This window comes from Poromitra crassiceps (assembly GCF_964638095.1).
Source record: "Poromitra crassiceps genome assembly, chromosome: 1".
Taxonomy (NCBI): domain Eukaryota; kingdom Metazoa; phylum Chordata; class Actinopteri; order Beryciformes; family Melamphaidae; genus Poromitra; species Poromitra crassiceps.
Window position 1 is genome coordinate 43008693 of NC_139623.1, and position 21902 is coordinate 43030594.

Below are 21902 nucleotides of genomic sequence, written 5' to 3' on the forward strand. Positions count from 1 at the left end.
AATGGAAGAAGGCTCCCTGTTAAATCAATACATAAACTACCCACAGGATCCACAATGAAGGCAGTGGAAGTGACAGGCCGCTTAATAAATGGGCGGTGGCCTCCTGGAGCGCGCTGACTCAGCATGTGCCCCCCCCCTCCCCCCTCCACACGCAAAGGAAACAGCGCTCCTTCACCCCGTCTCCACCACACACACACACACACACACACACTTCTCCTATTAGTCAGACAGTTGTGTCTACCTGGGACTTGCTGATCAGAGGGTCTTAAATATCACAAAAGCAAAGAGTATAATTCATGAAAGAGATCGGCGCTCACGGCTTTCGGCGCCTTCCCGGCTGCCGGGAATTCGGCCAACAGTTGAATCGACATGCCCGGGGGTCGGTATGTGTTGACCCCCCGGTATGTGTCGGTATCTTCTTCCGTGGCTTTGGCGGCGCCGCATCATCGGCTCGCGTCGTGCCGCGCCACGCCGCCACCGGCCGTAAGAAGTCAGAATCCAGGAGAAAATGATCATATACCGCAGGTAACATCCATCCATCAAGACTGATGAGAGCATCAATCCCCGTCCGTCTCAGCCAGAGCCATTTCCTCGCTATCTCACCTCGAGATGGTTCTAAAATGCAGATCGCCTCCTCTTCGTCTCCCTCTAAGCCACCTGTTCTATCCATCATCTGGACAGCTGTTCCCCCGCGTATGTTCAATTCCTCTCCCTTATGCGCTGACCTCTCAACCCGCCGCGCCTGCTGACACACTCCCCCAAAGCCAGCCACACACACGCCCCCAAATCCCACATCCAGGAGTCTGTGACAAAAGCCTGGAGCCTCACTCAATCACATGAACAGAATGGGATTTAGATTGGATTGACCTGAGGTGGCTGTGCAGACCAGGTAGGCTGCACACCCCATACCTGTATCGCACACGCCAGGGTTCAACTGATTTTGGACCAAAAGAAAAGATAAAAATTCAATGTTTCCTCCCAGAAAATCTATTCATGCCTGAAATATATGTCATTTGACCATCATGGAAGACTATAACTCTCTCCTGAAACCCAATATGCAGGTTAAGGGTTTCCCATGGATGATCACTGTATTTATTGACCAATTCTACAATGACAATGTCAAACCGCATCGCCTCCATCATATCATATATATATATCAGTGGTAGCTGGTGAGCTTGGCAATAGGGGAGGACGCTTCGGTCGCCGCCGGGAAAAATCTGGGCCTTTTTTTTTCTTCTCTTTTGCAGTTTGAAGACAGATTTTAACAACATACAAACAAAACAAAAGCTCAGACACAGCTGGAAAACAAAGCAAAGCATACTATTGATTGACAATTATAATATGGTGCTACCACCCATATAAGGGTGCTTACATGCTTATAAAAGCATATGGGTTATACAAGGGGCCAAGACAAACCAGCTGAGCAAGTCACCCACCGCCCCTAACCTCATCAAGGTAGGCCAGAAACGGGTCCCAAATATGTCACTCCTATACCCTAATGTAATCTCAATAGCAGCACCAGTCTCCTTCAAGGAAACAAGATCAATAGAAATTATTAGGCTACAGACCGCTTTATAGATCCACACTGTTACAGCAGGCAACATCAAACTTAATTTCAGTTTAATTCAATCACACAAATTACACCACGCACCCCCATATAGATAGGATAAGAGTTTTGCTTTTAGATGTTTTATCACAGACATATGAAACCCATGACCAAAATAGTCATACATTCTGTGATTGTGTTACTTATGGATGGAATTATAGTGAACATAGATTAATCCCCCCTTTTTGCTGGGGACCCCACTTTGAAAACCACTAGCTTAGGCTACAACTGTTGCAAGAAGGTGAATTTTCACACATTTTCAATGCAGATTGAGGACAAATAAGATGGATTGTCATCTGGTGCATTTTAACGTTAGGCGCACCCAGGAGAAAGAGAGTTGAAGTGGGAATAATTTCTGGCTGAGCAATGAAATGCACCCCAAAATAAAGTAAGATATTTAGGCTACAGTTAGTCTGTCAGTAAAAAGCTTGATGGATGAACAAATCAATCAAAAACACTTCACTACGTCCAACATAGGCTACAAGATTCGTTTCATTCCATTGAATTTGGCAGCGCGGAACAAAACATGGAACGAAGCGCATGCGCTGCCAAATTCAGTAAAAAAATGTGCGAGTTTAAGATCGCCAAATGGCGGGCTATTCAGCATAAAACAATATAATACGAAAAAGTAGCACTGCTTGGTGGACGCCGAATTTAGTAGAAGACCCGGATAACTCGAACTGAATTGACTTACTTGAATATCCTGCTGTCTGTAGCCGGTGCGAGTGCAGCCGATGAGGTTAAATTATCCCAGTGTTTGCTTCTGAGCCTCTGTCCTCCGTGTGTACCACGCTGCCCTCTCTAAACTCTGCGTACTGCTTGATAATATAAAACATAGGAAAAGAGAAAGGGGAAAATATAGATGCTACTGTCTGTAAATCTATCTATTAGCCTGTCAGGTCTTCATTTCCTGCATTTCCAATGGAGCGGATTCAACAAGATTTTCAGACGTAGGCTATTCAGCATTGGACAATACAGAATGTCAATCAATGTCAGCAATCTATCCAACCAACAACCAATTAGATTTCACCTGGTTTAACCAGGGTAAGGGCGTGCTACCTTCCAGCTCAATCTGATTGGTTGGAAAACACATCACTCTCACATGTTCTCTGTGAATTGCAAGTGTTTTTCAACCAATCATATTTTTCATTAGATAAATGACCAAATAAATAAACACCCACAGGGCGAATGTTTTTTTATCTGCTGGGAGCAGGGCCAGAGTGACTGTCTGCATGCTCTCCTTTCCATCAGTTCAGGTCACTGTTGTTGAAGCATTTTAAGCATATAAGAATATAATGAATGAAAAAATGAGCGTCTGCACATAAGAAAAAACACATTTGATTGATATTTTATTATAAAAAAAATATTGAAAAATGAAAAAAAAATATATATAATATTTTTTTTTATATAAAATCCCCAATCTAATAGAGGAGGACCATCCTCCTATGCCTCACTGGAAAAACCTCCTCTGATATATATATATATATATATATATATATATATATATATATATATATATATATATGAGGAGGATAGTCTCACCTTGAAAACCCCTGGTCTAAACCAAAACAAAAAGCTAGATTCAGCTAGTGTCCTCTAGTAAGAGAGTGGCGTCAGCGGAGGACCAAAATGCGAGACTCATTAGCCAATGAACAGCCAGGAATGGGTCTCGCGCTACTTTTGCATGCTAAAATCAAGCCTATAATGTACAATTTGATTCATTTCAAGGGATGAAAAACCCTTTCAAAGTATAACACTGTCTATTTTGCTGCAACTCGACAGTGCTGCTTTTTTTACTCAAGAGTTCCACTTTCTACTTCCTGGAAAAAAACTGGTCCATTGGAGTGAATGGAGATGTCGGAACTCTTCTATTATACGGCTCTGGATTCAGCATGACAAACCAGATTCAGCTGGATTTACATACTGTACTGTACCTCAGTCCACCACTTTTTTAGCTCTCCCTAGAGCCTCTAGCCCGCTGCCCAAATGATCTCAAATTAATTCTACCACTGTGTACAACCTGTTTCAGTTTGTGACACCTACCACCATTTGGCATTATACGCTGATGACATCCTGGTTTTCAAGGACAACCCAATACACTCTGCGCTAGGGCTGGGTCAGTTTGAAAATTTTTAAACCGGTTCGATATTGCCGTCTAAACCGGATCGAACCGGTATACCGATTTTTTTTGTAATTTAAAAAAAAGAAAAAAAAAGAAAAAAAAAATTTAAGCAGGGCTCCCGAGTGTGGCCCATAACTGTCTGTAGTGCAACTTCAGTCCACCTGATAGCGATAATACACCTCTAAGCTGGTATTGTCAACCAGCAATGATACTGAATAAAAAGAAGCAGGACACCTGTGTACAAACACACCCTGGCTGTATTTATTTCTCATAACTATTCAGCTCAACTTTTCTTCTAAACATCAAAATAATAAATGAAATAAGACTTCTGCCTATAGTGCAACTTGAGAAAAGGCTAATAAAAACACAAGCAGTGCAATCAGAATGGATTGGCTTACAGCTGAGCTGCCTTATAAACTTCAAAACTCACAAATTCACACAATATAGGGCCTAGGCATGGGTCGGTTTGAACATTTTGAAACCGGTTCGATATTCCCCCAAAAAACGTATAAAAGCGGCTGCAGTTGGTGGCGATAATGCACCTCTAAGCTGGTATGCTGCCAACCAGCACGAACACTGAATACAAATAAGCAGAACCTTTTAACTGTAACAACACACTGTTTTTATTTCTCATAACTATTCAGCTTAACTTTTCTTCAAACATCAACATAATAAACAAAATAAGACTTTTGCCTTTTTTTTTTAGGTTTTTGCGGTTCGCACGTGATCAAACCGGTTTGGGCTCGTATACCGAACCGAACCGGTAAAACCGGAAATCGACCCATGCCTACTCTGCGCCCATTTGTGAGGAATTTGGCTGCCTTTCTGGCTTTAAGATGAATTCGGCCAAATCTGCCCTGTTACCCCTAAATGACCCACGTAAAGTGCTACAATTTCCAACCAATATCCCAGGTGTCCAACATTTTAACTATTTTTGGGATACAAATCTTCCCATTCTTGAACTACATTGTGACTCACAACTATTCTGAAATATGGAACAAAATTAAAGCAGACTTGGACAGGTGAACTAGTCTTCCCAACTCTCACCAGGCCGGTATCTCTATTGTCAAAATGAATGTTTGACCTAGAATTAATTTTGTAAGTAATTTTGTAAGTTAAGCAAGTTCTGCTTTTGATTGTAAATTGTGTTTTCATTTGAACAACAAAGAAATTTGATTTATATACCTGCTTAGCCCAGCGAACAGAAAAGACGAACATTTTGGCTTGTAAAAGAGTCTCGTCAGAATTGGGATGCCATCCAAACGGCCCATTCCGCCCTAAATCTATCATTGTAAAAGGCTCCTCTGTATACACACTGCATCCTATTAATTTCTGTCAGCAGTCAGAAGGTGGCCTTGAAGTAAACATGCGCTGTATGATAATAAGCCGAGTCGGTGCGCCCGCATTTCACGCAAGGTTTGCCGTCAAAGGAGCCAACATCTATCTCCCCTTCCAGGCCCAGGGCCTTCTGCCACGCTACACCATACATACTCTCTGTAATGAGTCTATTTATGGCACCTGCTAAGCCAAGGTGAGCAGACAACTAAACACAAAACAGCCCTCTCACCGCATTCTGCTGAGCTCCGGGGTGCCAAGGAGATGTTTGTCTCATAAAGCAGGAGAGCGGGATGCTTTTGCCGTGGGGCGCATGATGTGTCGCTCCGTTCCAAAATAGTCTCCTGAAGAACAACTAGGAGGAAGAGATGGTAGTAAAGCAGCACTCTGGACCTCCTCACATCTCCCTTGTTCTCTCTCTCTAACACCAACTTTCCACCACATTTTACTGCCCTGTACAGCTCGTCACCACTCGGCTCTAATCGTATCAGCCCTATGGACGTTTTGCTTCCACCGCGGATCATCTGCCCCCACCCACCCCCGCCCACAGCTGGTCGTGCCCACAGCTGGTCGTGCCCACAGCTGGTCGTCTAAAAATAGCGACCGCATATCTGTCCTTCGGCTATAACATAACGTTACAATTAAATCCATCCACAGAACTTTTAAACTGTTTATGAAATACTGGTGCCTCTAAATGACCTACAGTGTACATGGGCAAATGTGACAATCGGCCAAGAGAATGATATCACAGGCATGCGCTGCGCTGTGCGGGGACGGGAGAGGCGCAACAGAGTGAAGCCTCTACCCCGCAGCCTCTCACCAGGCAAGACCGGGGCTTCCAAACACCCGCTGCGGCTTAGCGGAGCGCTGCAGCCTCCACTCAGCTACAGAGCTCCCTGAGCGAGCAGCGGACTTTTTTCTCAGACAATTGAACACCCGCCACGATTTTATTTCACCGGAGGTGAAGGCAGCGACACAAAATACTGATGGAAATATACATAACAGAAGATAAGGTAAGACCACTAAACTGGTATGCAGCCGCCAGCATTGCATTGACAGTCAGTAGACAGAGTAAACACGATTCTCTCTGACCAATCAGTAGCCATCAGAGTTTTACGTCACCATTTGGGACCTACTCGCCAGCCCGAAGTACCCCGACGAGGCAGGGACCAAAAGTAGCACGACTCGGCCTCAAATCAAACCGAGCTGGGCCGGTTTTTGACGGTGGGATGAGACCAAAAGTCGAGTCGAGCGGAGCGGGACCGCGCTACTAGCTGCTGTGGAATTGGGCCATAACTCTCTCTCATCCACCCTGCTCTCCTCATGCTTTCATCTGTTTTAAGCGGGGCAGCCAGACAGTGATGTGTGTGTGTGTGTGTGTGTGTGTGTGTGTGTGTGTGTGTGTGTGTGTGTGTGTGTGTGTGTGTGTGTGTGTGTGTGTCTGTCCATCCGTCCGTCCGTCTGCAGGTGAGGTGAGCATGAAATATAGCATAGGACCCTCCCCCAGCTCGAGAAGGAAGCGAGAGAGCGTAGTCTGGGCACGCTTTACACCGCTTTTGGCCTTGGGGGCGTAAACCAAGGAAACAGGAAACAATAGCGCCAAAAAAAATCGTCTTTGTTGCCGTTAGCTTGACGCGGCGAGGTTACGTTCGCTAGAGCCTGATAAAAAGAACGACAACACAAGTTGTATAGTAGCTGTATAGTAGAATGTCTCTTTCCTCGATTAATTGTCTTATGCAAACTTCTGTATTGGCTTAAAGTCCCTGGAAACCAAAATCCACAAAAATCTTCTAACTATTAAATGTAGGGTTTTATGTGTGCCTCAGAAAGTAGGAGACATTACTTTCAACAAAAAGCCCCAAAATCGCCACTTTTCTACAAGGTCTGGATTTCCACTTCCTCATTGAAGAGAGCAGTGCTAAACTGAATGATCTTATCACGTCATAAGATTTGGCCAATCACGGCGCTCGCTCAATGTCTGTCTGTCTCCCTCCCGCCAGAGCCGTACCTCCCGCTCTGTGTGCCTGTGTATGCTGCCTGCTCTCTCTCTCTCTCTCTCTCTCACTCTCACACGCACACGCGCACACACACACACACACACACACACACACACAGTAGCGCTGTGCAGTCTCTCTTCCAATCCTCTCTGTCAAAATGCACACACACACACACACACACACACACACACACACACACACACACACACACACACACTCCATCTCTCTTTCCTTCTTTCTCTCCTCTCTCTCTCCGTTTCCCTCCCTATCGCTCTCTCTCTCTCTCTCGGAGGAGGAGCTGCAGTCCTGGCTGCACGCACACACACGGGACACGCCCACACAGTCCGCGGGAGAAAAGAGAGTCTAAAATCGAATTGATTCTCATGACTTTTGTCATGACTGTCAAACCTAAATTCATATACTTTGCGACGTTCATCATCGTTCAAATTTGGCTGGTGGCTTATTAACAGAGGTTCCTGTGATGTGATGAACTCAAAATGCTAAATAATAAAAAAATATTTCTGGTTTCCAGGGACTTTAAAATAATGTGATATTGTGAATCTGCGATGTTTCTAAAATAACTTCTTCAAAAACTTCATTCGGTACGTCCATCTTTTGTTTTGTTGTTTTATTTTCTTATTCTGTTTCCGCTGCTTGTTTCCTGTCTAGGGCGGGGTCTAGGCCGGAAACAAGCCGAGAGCCGAAATTCCTTGTAAACGGAGACCTGGCTCTTTCCCCCCGAGAAGAGCCTGGTGACGCGAGGTTAAGAGAGCGAGGCCGACACGAGATGGGGAGGGGGGGTGACTCAAAGCCGGTGAAACCATAGACTGTATTGTAGGGTGAAACACGCACGCGTTAAGAGCTTATTGTAAATAATCACGATTGAATAAAGTTTGGATTTCGTGATCCACGGTCAATCCTGGAGCTGACTTTTCAGCTGTCTTTCTATGATGCATTTTTTTTACGCGATTTTCAGAAAATGTTTCAAAAGTCATAAAAGTGTATTGCTGATCCCTCCTGACTCCAAGCATCTTATCTCTAGTAGATTTGTATGTCTGTTTGACAACTGCAACATGGCCTCTACTGAGAGGATTAGAGAAGCATGGCAGGGCAGGGGGAACTTGGTATTGATTTATCTGACATTATATGGGAAAGGAGTCTGTCTGTGGTACAACTCTGCTCAGTTAATAGCAGACACCAGCTGATCCAATTTAAATTCACTCACCGTCTTCACTACTCCAAGCATAAATTACACAGGATCTTCCCTTCTCTCTCCCCACTGTGTGACAGGTGTCAGGTGTCAGAGGGCACACTATCTCATGCCTTCTGCTTCTGCCCTTCATTAACGGGATTCTGGGCCAAAATACTTGACCGGTACTCCAAGGCCTACAAAATAACCCTACAGCTGGTATGTCATCCCTGCGGTACTCTATAATAAGGTGGATTGCACGGCGTACAATTGCTCAGTTGCTCGAGCAGGCGAGCACACGAAGCATGTGAGGCACGCTAGACATGAGTGTACTTTTTGACTGGATTGAACTCTGAAGTCAGTGTACTAAAGCTGCACTGCTTACTTCTCTGAAGTCAGTGTACTAAAGCTGCACTGCTTACTTCTCTGAAGTCAGTGTACTAAAGCTGCACTGCTGACTTCTCTCTGAAGTCAGTGTACTAAAGCTGCACTGCTTACTTCTCTGAAGTCAGTGTACTAAAGCTGCACTGCTGACTTCACTCTGAAGTCAGTGTACTAAAGCTGCACTGCTTACTTCTCTGAAGTCAGTGTACTAAAGCTGCACTGCTTACTTCTCTGAAGTCAGTGTACTAAAGCTGCACTGTTGACTTCACTCTGAAGTCAGTGTACTAAAGCTGCACTGTTGACTTCTCTCTGAAGTCAGTGTACTAAAGCTGCACTGCTGACTTCTCTCTGAAGTCAGTGTACTAAAGCTGCACTGCTGACTTCTCTCTGAAGTCAGTGTACTAAAGCTGCACTGCTGACTTCTCTCTGAAGTCAGTGTACTAAAGCTGCACTGCTGACTTCTCTCTGAAGTCAGTGTACTAAAGCTGCACTGCTGACTTCTCTCTGAAGTCAGTGTACTAAAGCTGCACTGCTGACTTCTCTCTGAAGTCAGTGTACTAAAGCTGCACTGCTGACTTCGGGGGGGGGTTAAAGGTCAGAGGAAAGCAGGGTGTACACACACCGCCGCCAGGAGGTTACAGGTGGAATTCACTTTGGAACAGAAGCTAGCTGATAAGGGAATGCAGCTGGCTTTATTGCTGTGCTGTGCGCATGGTGGATGAGTCTTGTACTGCGGACAGGGGCATAGCAGCAATATTATAGGTTGTATTGAGTCTTTTTTTTGTGAGAGAGAGAGATCAAATTAGAGGCATTTTTTATTTTATCAATGACTTTCTGGATCTAGCTTTTTGGTCTTCCTGTCTCTCTCTATTCCCCAACGTCCCGTAGCCGTCGCTCACTCAGCCCCTAATGAGCGTATTAGTGCCGACATGGAGCGCCAGTGTACATCACATCACTGTCTCTTTTCATCACACGCAGGTGCATGTGTGTGAGAACATGTGTGTGTGCGTGCTGTGTGTGTGTGTGTGCGCGTGCATGTGTGAACAAGTGTGTGTGCATGTGAATGTGGCATGTGTGTGTGTTGTGTATGTATACATCACATCACTGTCTCGTCTTATCACCCGTGTGTGTGTGTGTGTGTGTGTGTGTGTGTGTGTGTGTGTGTGTGTGTGTGTGTGTGTGTGGTCAACGTGTCGTGCCTATGTAACAAGTACATGAAGCTCTAACTAAACAGAATGAGGTCAGCAGGAGGATGCAGCCAGACAACCACCCCCCCCCCCCCCCCCCCCGCCTCTCTCTCTCTCTCTCTCACCATCTCTTCACTGGGCCTTTGTCTCTCATATAAAGTGGGAAGCCCACCCCCCATGGGACAAGCAGGGATACAACACATGCATTAGACCCCATAACATCATTCATAGCAGGCACAAACACTTCCACCACAAATGGTTTTCACCACAGAGGTTCCCGCATTCAAAGGGTTAGGCTAAGAGAGAGAGAGAGAGAGAGAGAGAGAGAGAGGGAGAGAGAGAGAGAGGGGGGGCAGGGGGGGGGGGGAGTAGAGTCTAAACCGAGGGGGCAGGTTTCCTTGGTAGCAATGACGCCAATGCGGAAGTGCTCAAATCTGCAGTTCCTCGAATGGCCACTTGAGGCTGGCTGCAAAAGCGAGTTAGTCCCCATTCGACCCCATGTTAAAATGCCTGAGTTTTCAGCATAAACATGTTTACCTGGTTTAAAAGAAAAACGGTTTTGGTTAGTACAGCTAATTTGACCTTTCATGACAACTGTACGGGGGCCGGGGGGGGGAGAATTGTTATATAACTCACCCGTTTAGAGTAAAATAGACGATAGAAAACACTATGTTTTGGGTGTGATTGACAGGCCGTCTGTCCAGTGATCGCGTGGCTCGCCCCATCACGGACCCATAGCAGGCGGAGCTGTGGCTCTGTGGGAAACCCCTGAGTCCCGCGCGAGCTGTGCAAGAAGCAAGACAGCAGCGGCCAAAACGCCAAACTACAGGCTTCAAAACGCAACACACATCTCTTTTGACAGTCTATGGGCTGAGCAGAGGTTGAAGTGCTATTAGACTCAGTTCTCAGTCTCTATCCGTAGGTGGCGCTGTTGGCGCCGCTCACCAAACGTCTGGGAGCCGAGACTAAAGTGCTATAGTCAATCTAAGGGCCAGCTCAAGCTTGCACCAAGGACGGAGCGATGCCGTGCTGCCGTTTCTCTGTGGGGATGCACTGTTGAGCCGCTGTATATCTCAGTAAGTGACAGGGAATCCATCCACTCCTGGGTCTTTGTAATGAGGGTTAGGCTTAAAGGAGAATTTCGGTTTTTTTGAACATGCAGCCCTCTCCTCGCATTAATTATGATCTGACGACTCACCCAGTGACCTCCGCGGCGTTTCTGGCCGTCCTAGCGTTGTTTTGAGATCAATAGCGTCCAAGTCAGTTGTAAAATGGAGCTGATTTGGGGCCAAGTGTGAGCCTGTCTTTACTGCATCTAAATAGCTATTTTTACTCCCGTTTTCGCCAAATATCGTCAGAATCTGATCCCTCAAGAACGACCACAGTGATATTTCGCCAAAGGCTGTTTCCTGGAGTCCCACAGGGATCAAATTACCTCAAACGTGATCTCAGTCACCAAGTCTCGTGCAGTCCCGCGATACTTTCCTGCTGACTGGCCAAGTACAGGCAGGACGCTTTGCGGTGGTGGTTTTAGCGTAACCTATGTGGGGTTTGGCGTAACCTATGTGGGATTCGAAATAACGAAGGTTATGCCAAACCCCACATAGGTTACGCTAAAACCACCACCGCAAAGCGTCCTGCCTGTACTTGGCCAGTCAGCAGGAAAGTATCGCGGGACTTCACGAGACTTGGTGACTGAGATCACGTTTGAGGTAATTTGATCCCTGTGGGACTCCAGGAAACAGCCTTTGGCGAAATATCACTGTGGTCGTTCTTGAGGGATCAGATTCTGACGATATTTGGCGAAAACGGGAGTAAAAATAGCTATTTAGATGCAGTAAAGACAGGCTCACACTTGGCCCCAAATCAGCTCCATTTTACAACTGACTTGGACGCTATTGATCTCAAAACAACGCTAGGACGGCCAGAAACGCCGCGGAGATCACTGGGTGAGTCGTCAGATCATAATTAATGCGAGGAGAGGGCTGCATGTTCAAAAAAAACGAAATTCTCCTTTAAATGAGCTAAAGGGGGGGGGGGGGGGGCGGTGACAGTGGTAGTGCTGTCGCCTCATAGCAAGAAGGCCCTGGGTTCGATTCCCGCCTGAGACACTGTGGGTGTGTCCCCATTCCCATGCCCTCAGTGCCCACCACCCAGGTGGGCAAAATGGCCTTTCTGTGCAGAGTTTGCATGTTCTCCCTGTTCTCCCCATGGAAACATGCAAAAAAAATAAAAGAAAGCAAAAAATATTATTTATCTTTTATGTTTATTATTTGTTATCTTTTTTTCTTCTTCTCTGTATTCTTTTTTATTCCCCTTGGTACGTTATTTGGATTCCCCACATTATTTGGTTTACGTTGTTTTTAATGCAAAATTGAAATGTTGAATGTTCATTTGTCGGTCACCTGCTCTTCGCTGCAGGCTTTGACAGCGCAACACAACTGTGGCATACAAATTAGTAACAATCTTAGCTCAGGTCATTATTTTACTCCCATAGTACACTGCCTGTATATGCACAGCAAATGTGGTTTGAATAGTGCTGTATCTATTCTACAATTTGAGGGAATATATTATCTTACATTACACCTGCCTTAATGTGTCCTTTCACGGTTTAAAATATAACGTGGAATGTTGCTAAAAAGCAGTTCAATGTCAAATAAATATGAGCACTGTCCCTTTAAGTGTTGTAATTGCTGAGTGTTTGAAGTGGATTTTCATGTAAAATAACAGTTTCACATCGACAGACATAAACACAATATCCTGTAATTGAGCGAGAATGTGATTTTGTCACAGTGTAGCGCTCTCTACATACTGAAATGAATGAAACCATGCAAAGACAAAAGCTGTCTGCACCAGCCACAAAAGCATCATTAGTGAATCCCATTAAAGGAGTTATCTGTCTGCTCAAAACTAGTTCTGGCTCACTGGCTGGTGAAATGACTTTTTGAGAGTCTTCCAGGGTTTATGTAGAAGTGAGTGTTGTTCATAGGTAGCTGGCAATTAGGCGCTGTAAAGACGGACATCTTGGATCACTTTTATGACTCATCGGGACGTCTGGGTGGTGTCGAGGTAAAAGCACTCGCCTACCCCCATGAGACCCGGGCTCGATTCCCGGCAGCGGTACTTCCGGCTTAGTCAGACGTTCCTGCAGACACAATTGGCCGTGTCTGTGGGTGGGAAGCTGCTGGGGTATGTGTCCCGGGGGGCTGCACTAGCGACTCCTCTGGTCGGTCGGTCGGGGGCGCCTGTTGGGGGGGAGGGGAACTGGCGGGGGGGGGGGGGGGGGGGGTAGCGTGATCCTCCCACGGGTCCCACGCACTACGTCCTGCCAGTGAAACTCCTCGCTGTCGTCGGGTGAAAAGAAGCGGCTTGCGGCTGCACGTGTCGGAGGGAGCACGTGCTAGTCTACGGCTCTCCCCAGATCGGCAGAGGGGGTGGAGCAACGACTGGGGACGGCAGGGGAAAATGAACAAAAACGGGAGAAGAAAAAAGCTTGTATGACTCATCTCGTTGGCGAGCAGACATGAAGAGACGGTATGGAGCGATTGTTTTGCTGATTGTGTCGTGGGATTCCAATGCAAGACGATCACATGTTTTTTTCCAAAGCCCTGAATCTCAGCCTCGTCATGTCGCCATGATGCTCGAAACAGACAAAAGATGACGATGGACTCAGACATTTTCCAATCAGTGTTGTTGGAGCCCGGCCACCACTCCTTTAGGCTAACACGACCTTGTACGAGAGGGGCACACACACACACACACACACACACACGCACCAGGGAAATAGCAGACAGTCAAAAACACAAACTATTTCCCGAGGGTTCTGCTGCAAGAGGCTAAGCTAAGCTAATCCAGCTCCAGTGTTTAGTGCTGTGGAGCACATAAGCTGTTAACAAGTTCAAGTGAAAATGTTTTCTGCCAAGCGAGCCTCCTCCTTCACACTTTACCTGGCAGCAGGTCACAGTACACCTCCTCCACTAATACGTCCAACCTGGCAACCCACCGCCCTCAGCACTAACACACACACACACGCTTGCACACACACACAAACATGCTCACGTACTGCGCTATTGTAAGTGTGCTCTGATGGAAAATTACACAACCCGGCAGCACGATATGAAGAAATATACAGAAGTAATACAAGGAATAATTGATGTCCAAACCACTCGATGTCAATGGCAGAAAGTGTTTTCAGTAGCTTCACTTGTAGAAACCATTTTGCTATTAGCTTAATGGGTGCTGGGCGCTCCTTCCCTGCACTGGTCGACTGCAATGGTTGTTTTCCTCTTCCTTCTCATTAGCCCATATTTGTTAGCTATCCTCCTCTACCTATTGCTGGAGGTGTGTGTGAGGTGTGTGTGTGTGTGTGTGTGTGTGTGTGTGTGTGTGTGTGTGTGTGTGTGTGTGTGTGTGTGTGTGTGCGTGTGTATGTAGGGCACAGTATGTGTGGAGGGTAGTGTGTGTGTGTGTGTGTGTGTGTGTGTGTGTGTGTGGCAGTGGCTTGCCAGCCACGGCAGCAGCCTGGCGGTGGCCCACAGCACTGCGCCCCCCAGCAGTGCTGGATGGCAGCATGGATGGAGCGAAAGCTTCTGACAACCCGGAGAGAACAGTTAGCCACACACACACACAGACTCAACTGTGAAGTACTTCGTCTCCATTGGCAATTACACATCTGACCTAACTAGGATGACTTGTGGGGTGCCTCAAGGATCCATTATGGGGCCCGTTCTCTTCAACCTTTATATGCTCCCTCTAGGCCTAATTATGCAAAAAAACAAAGTAGCCTATCATAACTACGCAGACGACACTCAGTTGTATATAACTCTTTCCTCAGCTGACTATGCTCCCATAGAATCATTGTGCCAGTGCATTGATCAAATAAATAACTGGATGTGCCAGAATTTCCTACAGCTAAACAAAGACAAAACAGAGGTGATCGTCTTTAGTCCCAAAGAACAAAGGCTTAAGATCACTGCACGCCTTGAGTCTCGATCCCTGAAGCCTAATCGTGCATTCCTTTATAACTGGGAACTGGTAATCTTACCGGTTCAAAGTTCATGAGCTGGGACGTGACGTCACTAGAGCTGGTATTTCCCATTCCAAACTCGTAGGAGCCTCAGCAACCCCGACGTAAAAAATCCAAGATGGCTGAGCCGCGCAACAACAGTACGGTAGTTATAATCGTATAAATGCTATTTAGCACTTCTGTCTTGTTTGTCTCATTAAATCAGCTGTACACACAGCACGGCCTACTTCTATCTGTGTGGACATGAGGCTGCAGTGTTTGTATGCGCAAAATGCCATGAAATACCTTGTTATCAACTGTTATTGCTAACAATGGCTAGCCTGGCTAGCGAGTGGATCTGACCAGTGAACAGTGAACTTCCCAGCTCAACTTTTCTGCAAATGGAACGCTAACAAAATGGATGTGACGTCATTTAGCCTCCACATCCCAGTTCTTTTGCGATAAAGGAACGCACGATAAGGATCAAGTCAAAAATCTTGGCATTATTATTGACTATCTCAACTTTAACTCCCACAATATATTAAGTCAATCAGAAAATCTGTTTTTTATCATCTTGAAAATATAGCAAGAATTAGGGGCTACATGTCCAGACAGGATCTAGAAAAACTAATTCACGCCTTCATCTATAGTAGGTTAGACTACTGCAATAGCCTTTTCTCTGGTCTCTCCAAAAAAGAACTTAGGCAACTTCAGCTCATTCAGAATGCTGCTGCTAGAGTTCTAACGAAGACTAAGAAAGCTGATCATATCACTCCAGTTCTTAAGTCCTTACACTGGTTGCCAGTGTGTCATAGAATAGATTTAAAAATACTATTATTAGTCTATAAATCACTTAATGGCCTAGGCCCAAAATACATAGCTGAATTGCTCCCACGCTACGAACCGTCTAGACCTCCTAGGTCAGCAGGGTCCAGCTTATTAACTGTCCCTAGGATCAAATCAAATCATGGGAAGGCCGCATTTACCCACTATGCTTCTGCTAGCTGGAACAAATTGCCTGAAGACCTCAGATCTGACCCAACTTTACTTACTTTTAAAAGTAGACTAAAGACTTTTATGTTTACCGTCGCTTTTAACTGCTGACAGCTGTTTCTCAATCACTATTATACAATTGGTTTTAAAACATAGATGATTGCAATTACTGCTAAAAGCTGCAGGTCTGGGGGATGGTTCCGTAATACGGATATACTCACAAGAGGGTGAGGTGATGCGTCAGGAGGGACGCACGCGTAAGGGGAGTTTAAAAGAGGACACCGTACCCAGACCTGAGTTTTATGTGTGTGTAGTCATGCTTCTTATATAGTATGTCGGGGGACTAAATATAGATAAATTGATTTATTCTATTATGCAAACCCAATGAGCCCTCTTTAAGTTTTTAGCTCTTTTTGCAACTGCTGCGCCTGTTGCTTAATGCACTTTTTATACTCTTTTTTTTAAGTTTTGTTGTGATGCTTTTAATTGTCCATTTTATTCTCTTCTTTTATTCTTTTATTTTCCTGTCAACCATTTTATGTGAAGCACTTTGAATTGGCTCTGTGTATGAAATGTGCTATACAAATAAACTTGACTTGACTTGAACTGCACAAGCAGGCCAGCTTCCTCCTCTGTCCGTCCCTGCTTCACTCTCACATCCTCCGCAGGGCTCAGCAGGAGTTTTCAGCTGTACAACACACACTTCCTCTGTGATGGAACACCGGTTTTCCTACTCTGACAGACAAACACACAACCTTACAGAAAAACCACATGAACTTCACATGTGCAAAATCACGTGATCGTGATCACATGTGCAAAAATTACATGTTATCGCATGTGATCACATGTGATTTTGCACATGTGCAACTTCACATGTGATCACATGTGAAAACATGTTAAATTTCACATGTGAAAACATGTGGAACACATGTGAAACATGTGGAACACATGTGAAACATGTGCTTTGCCCATGGGAAGCGTGTGAACATTTTCACATGTGAAATGTGTGAAACCCATGTAGATTCCCATGTGATTACATGTGAAACCCATGTAAATGTTGTTTTTCCACATGTGGAAAACATGTTGCTATACATGTGGCAAAACATGGTATCACGTTGTCGTTATATAACATGTATTCCACATGTGAAAATGTTCCAAAACCACACGCTTCCCATGGGTTTCACATGTTTTCACATGTGTTCCACATGTTTTCACATGTGAAATTTAACATGTGGATACATGTGAACCTCATGTGTTTTTTTGTTGTGTTTTCTGTAAGGGCGAACCATAGATTGTAGAAAAATATGGCCGTAGGCACCGTGATGTCACCCATTGGTTTGTGGAGTCCCATTTTGAAGCCTTGAGTTTGGCATTTTGAGCATCGCCATCTTGGTTATTTGGAGCCAGAGGCAGCTAGCGCGAGACCTCGGGTTTCCCACAGAGCTGCAGCGCCGCCTGCTATTGGTGCATGATCGGCAACCTGCGCAATCACTGGACAGTTTTGGTCACCTGATCATAATTTACAAAATTAACATTATGCTGTATAACAAAATCGGACAAGTTGCTGGAAAACCCGCTTCTCTTCTATGCATATGGATCATATCCTATATGTTTTGCCATCTTCTGGCGATAACCTGCAGCATGGAGCAGCATCCGACCTCTTGCATACTCGCTTTTCTCCATTCTCCATAGTATCTCTGGGAGAGCTGCCCGTCAGACGTCATCCGAATCACGTGGTCGAAAACAAGCTATTGAAGAAGCCTTGAAACGAGCGATTGCGACCATGAAACTCATTAGGAAAGTGTTTACTGAAGTCATAAATCACGTGAGAAGTAGGGTAATTTTCCCATTGACTTCCATACAATCTGACTTCCTTTTGGAGCCAGTGGAGTTGCCCCCTGCAGGCCGTTAGAAATAATGCAGGCTTAAGTTGCTTCCGCATTGGCTTCATTTTTCAGAAGCGGAGGCTGCCCCTTGAGCAGAACACATACTGATGACTGCTGGTGTGTGTGTGTGTGTGTGTGTGTGTGTGTGTGTGTGTGTGTGTGTGTGTGTGTGTGTGTGTGTGTGTGTGTGCATGCGTGCGTGCGTGCGTGCGCCCGCGCGCGTGTGCCGGTACACGCATAGACACCGACCTGTCAAATATGCGTATATGTTGCCTATGTAAGCATATCCAGGTCTGTGTTTGTGTGTGTGTGCGGCTTGTTGACAAGTTGAGTCGTGTGAAAATGGAAGGCATCAGCAAAACGATGTGCACATCAGTGCTCAGTGCTGCATAATAAAGTGGCTTTGATGAAATCTTAATGGCCCCTTCACCTTTATTAAGCTTTATTAAGCTTATTAGCTCTGTGCAGGGAAGCTCCTCCATCAGCCTCTCGCCCACTAACAGACTGGCTAAGTGGTCGGCTGACTGCATGTGGAGCTGGTTCATAACTGTAAGACTGACTAAGTGACTTCCCGATAACTGACAAGGAACCTATACAGAAGGAAGAGACATTTTACATCATCATACCAACGGCAGCGGTATAATGGGGCCAGACTTTGGGGTCAGTCCATTTGAAGCCGATGGGAGACGCGTGGAGAAGCACGCTAATCTACGTCGTATGAGCTTTGATGAAGAAATGCCTCTCTAGCAGATGAAAGAACACACTTCGGAGAATAGGATACTGAATGATTTTTCCTATGTGCGCCTTCGTTTAGTTGCTGTTGCTCTCCAAATTAGTATCTAAACCTGATTATAGACATACTTTACAGGCCTCATGGAGAGTCAACTGAACTATTTGGAGACCACCAGCAATACGAATGTCAAACGAATGATTAGGAAAAATCTGTCAGTCAGTAGGCTATTCGCAGCAGTCTCCCATAGGCTACAATAGAACTGGGCCCAAAGTCTGGCCCCACAGAACGTTGGTACAGTATGATGTAATGTATCTTCCTTCTTTAAAGGTTCCTGGCTAAGTAGTGACATGGCTTTATTTATTTATTTATTTATTTTTTATTTTTTTATTTTTTTTACCCGATTTTTTATCAATTTTTTTTTTATCCCCCTTAGTGCTAATTTACTTTTATTTATCCTGGTTGCTAGTCCACCCTCTGCCGATCTGGGGAGAGCCGAAACTGGCTCCATGCTTCCTCCGAGACATGGGCAGTTAGCCAGCCGCTTCTTTTCACCTGACAGGGGAAGCTTCACTGGTAGGACATAGCACGTGGGAGGATCGTAGTGATATGGCTTTAGTCCAGAGCAATCTAGTAAGAGAGTGGCGTCAGCGGACGTCCAAAATGCGTGACTCAGTAGCCAATGAATAGCCAGGAAGGAGGCTCGCGCTACGTTAGAATGCTAAAGCTGATAGACAATTTGATTCTTTAAACATCGGACCCTTTCAAAGTACATCACAAACTGTCCATTTTGCTGCAACTCGACAGTGCTGCTGAATCCAGAACCTTACTTCCGGGAACTCTTGAGAGGAAAAAACTGGTCCATTGGAGTGAACGGAGATGTCACGACTCTTCTATATACACGGCTCTGCTCTAGTCAAATGAGCCTAAAACAGAAGGCTTAATAACATCTACAAAGCTTCAGTCCAGTAGAGGACATTGCTGTTAACAGTGTTTGGATAAAAATTAGACTACATCTGTAACACAGAGATTCCAATCAAACGGTTTCCTCTCGTTCGCTGCACATCTGTATCTGCAGTTTCATCACCTGCTGTGCGTGCCTGTAGAAAGAAAGCCAAGCGTTGCATTCTTCCCTCAGCCCAGATCCCTAGTGCTACAAGGCAGCCACTTATTCATATCTCCCTTTCAAATGCTAATTCACCTTCATACATAAATCATAACTCCAATGACTCCAGAGGTAGCTGGTATACTGTAGCAGGTTTTTTTTTAGAGACGGTTGGTGGAGGGTGGACGGGTCCAAAAAGCCTGCTAGCTGCAAGAAACAATGAAAAGATCTCACAACTTGCAGAAGTAATAAGCAGCCAAGTCTTCTGAAGGGGCCAAATGCTTTGCTGTGATACTAAAGAGTTTATCTGAAGCTACCATCCCACTGGTGAGGTGACTGGGCCTTAACCAGTTATAATGGAGTCTTTCACATAGCAACGACAGTTCCTGATTTGGTGAAATTAGTGATCTGTTTTGGACCCTAAAAATAGATCCATATCAGACCATGGCATCAACCCCTATTTGATAAGGATTTTTCCTGAAGACACTTTGTTGTTGAATATGACTATACAGGTAGGTATCACTGTCTGTACACTGCAGGTGGAGAGGTACTGTTAACAGTGTGGATATTCGCATACCGTACATTCCCTCATTGGGTGAACCTCAAAGCAGTGAAATAATAAAAGCGAGATCAGTGCGAGTATAGAGAGCCCTGTTCAGTCAGCAGCCTGCCAGCCTGATGTGTGCCTGCCTGGCACGCTGTGCTGTGCTGCAGTCAGATGCTGCGCGGTATGAGAACACCTCCAGCCCACTGAGGGAGCGCTTCCCCACAGACATGCACAGCCTTTTCACAAATGTCTGTTCCTTTACACTCACAGGCTGTGCACACACCAGCAACACTGTATTCATATGTGTTTTGCGTAGCTGGTCGCTTGGTGCTGCAGCTTGATCGGCTGTCTTGCACTCTTTCCGTCTCGAATTGGTCGATTTCAAATTGGCCCCTCCTCTCGTCGCTGCCGTCCACTGCCGGGTATCCCAGCATGCTTTGGAAGGCGATGAGCGACGTATCGAATACAAAATGAACAGATTTTTTTTTGCTGTGGTGTGTATGGGCCCGTCAGTGCCACAGTAATAGCACTGTTGTTCAACTTACCGTGACACTTATACAGTATGACTGACTGCAGTGTTTCATGGATGGGTGTCAGTAAAGCTAAAGTCACTGAGTCTAATATCAATGACCTCGACTTTTCCAAAGCCGATCAAAACTGAAGTTCACAACTAAACCAAATGGGAGTAATAGCTGACTATGACTAATGAGCTATTCATATCATTTGGTCAAGGTGATTAGACGTAGGAGGACACCACCGTGAACTTCATAACAAAGCATTTCATTCTAGTATTGAGTCTTAAAATCTAGTTTTTTATAGGGCAAATACCAAAATCTCGCAAAAGCATGACATAATGGCACTTGTTACCAATGGAAGTCAACTTGTGTCAAGATTATTATTTTTGAATCAGGTGCCATGTTTTTTGATAGAGTGCAGTGATTTGCAGTGACACTCACTTGTTTTGTGAACATTTTCTGAAATGGCATTGCAAACAACTGCAACTAACTACCTCACCTATTTGGGTAGGTTCCTTATAGCTATGGCCTCCGAATAGACTTCTTTCAATTTGGCTTGATTTTTCCTTAATTAGCTACAAAAACTACAGTCTATTCTGGACTCACAGTGGCCTAACTACCCCAGTGGTTCTCAACGTGGGCTCCAGGGACCAGCAGGGGTCCTTGAGGTTCCAGGGGGTCTCCAGTAAATTGTTTAATTGTTAAACTTACACATTATTTGATTGACAAGAAGTTAACACAATTAGGCTAGAGAATGTAGGAGAATGACTGGTTTGATCATAGTTTAACGTTTATCTGTCTATACTACCCACAATAGACAATCATGGAATTCTGCACAAAAAGGCTATCTGACAATAGAAATATTCACAGAATTGGGTCCAAAAGACAAAATCTCATCAAATGGGGGCCGGGGCCCTAATGTGGATAAAATTATGGGTCGTTGATTGATTATGAAAAAGATTGAGAATCACTGCCCTACTACCCCACATGCCCCATGCTTCCACTCAGAGGTGACGACTACTGGGCAGCTGCTTGGCACGTTAGCCTACCTGCCAGGAGCTGGAGGGGATCTCTGCGAATTTGCCCAGTCCCCCGAAGGTGTAGCACCGGTACATGTGATCCAGAGACTCGGAGCAGTGCCACAGCAGGCCGAAGCTCACAGAGTCCTTGCTGGGGCCGAGGCTGTGGCCGCTCCTCAGCTGCTCCTTGACGATCCAGGCGGGGGAGATGAAGCTGAAGCTGCACACTGCCACCAGAGCGGAGGACAGCAGCACCCAGAAGCAGCCCACACAGCTGAACAT

General features: G+C 45.4%; 1 protein-coding gene across 1 annotated transcript in view; it reads right to left on the bottom strand.

Moving 5' to 3' along the window:
- The window catches only part of lhfpl7 (LHFPL tetraspan subfamily member 7), a gene marked incomplete at both ends in the record, with an annotated part of 238937 nt that extends 217035 nt beyond the window's left edge, over window positions 1-21902 (bottom strand). The window contains one exon of the mRNA XM_083639573.1: window positions 21651-21902. Within this exon, the coding sequence (XP_083495699.1) occupies window positions 21651-21902 (252 nt within the window). The remainder of the gene's footprint in view (window positions 1-21650) is intronic.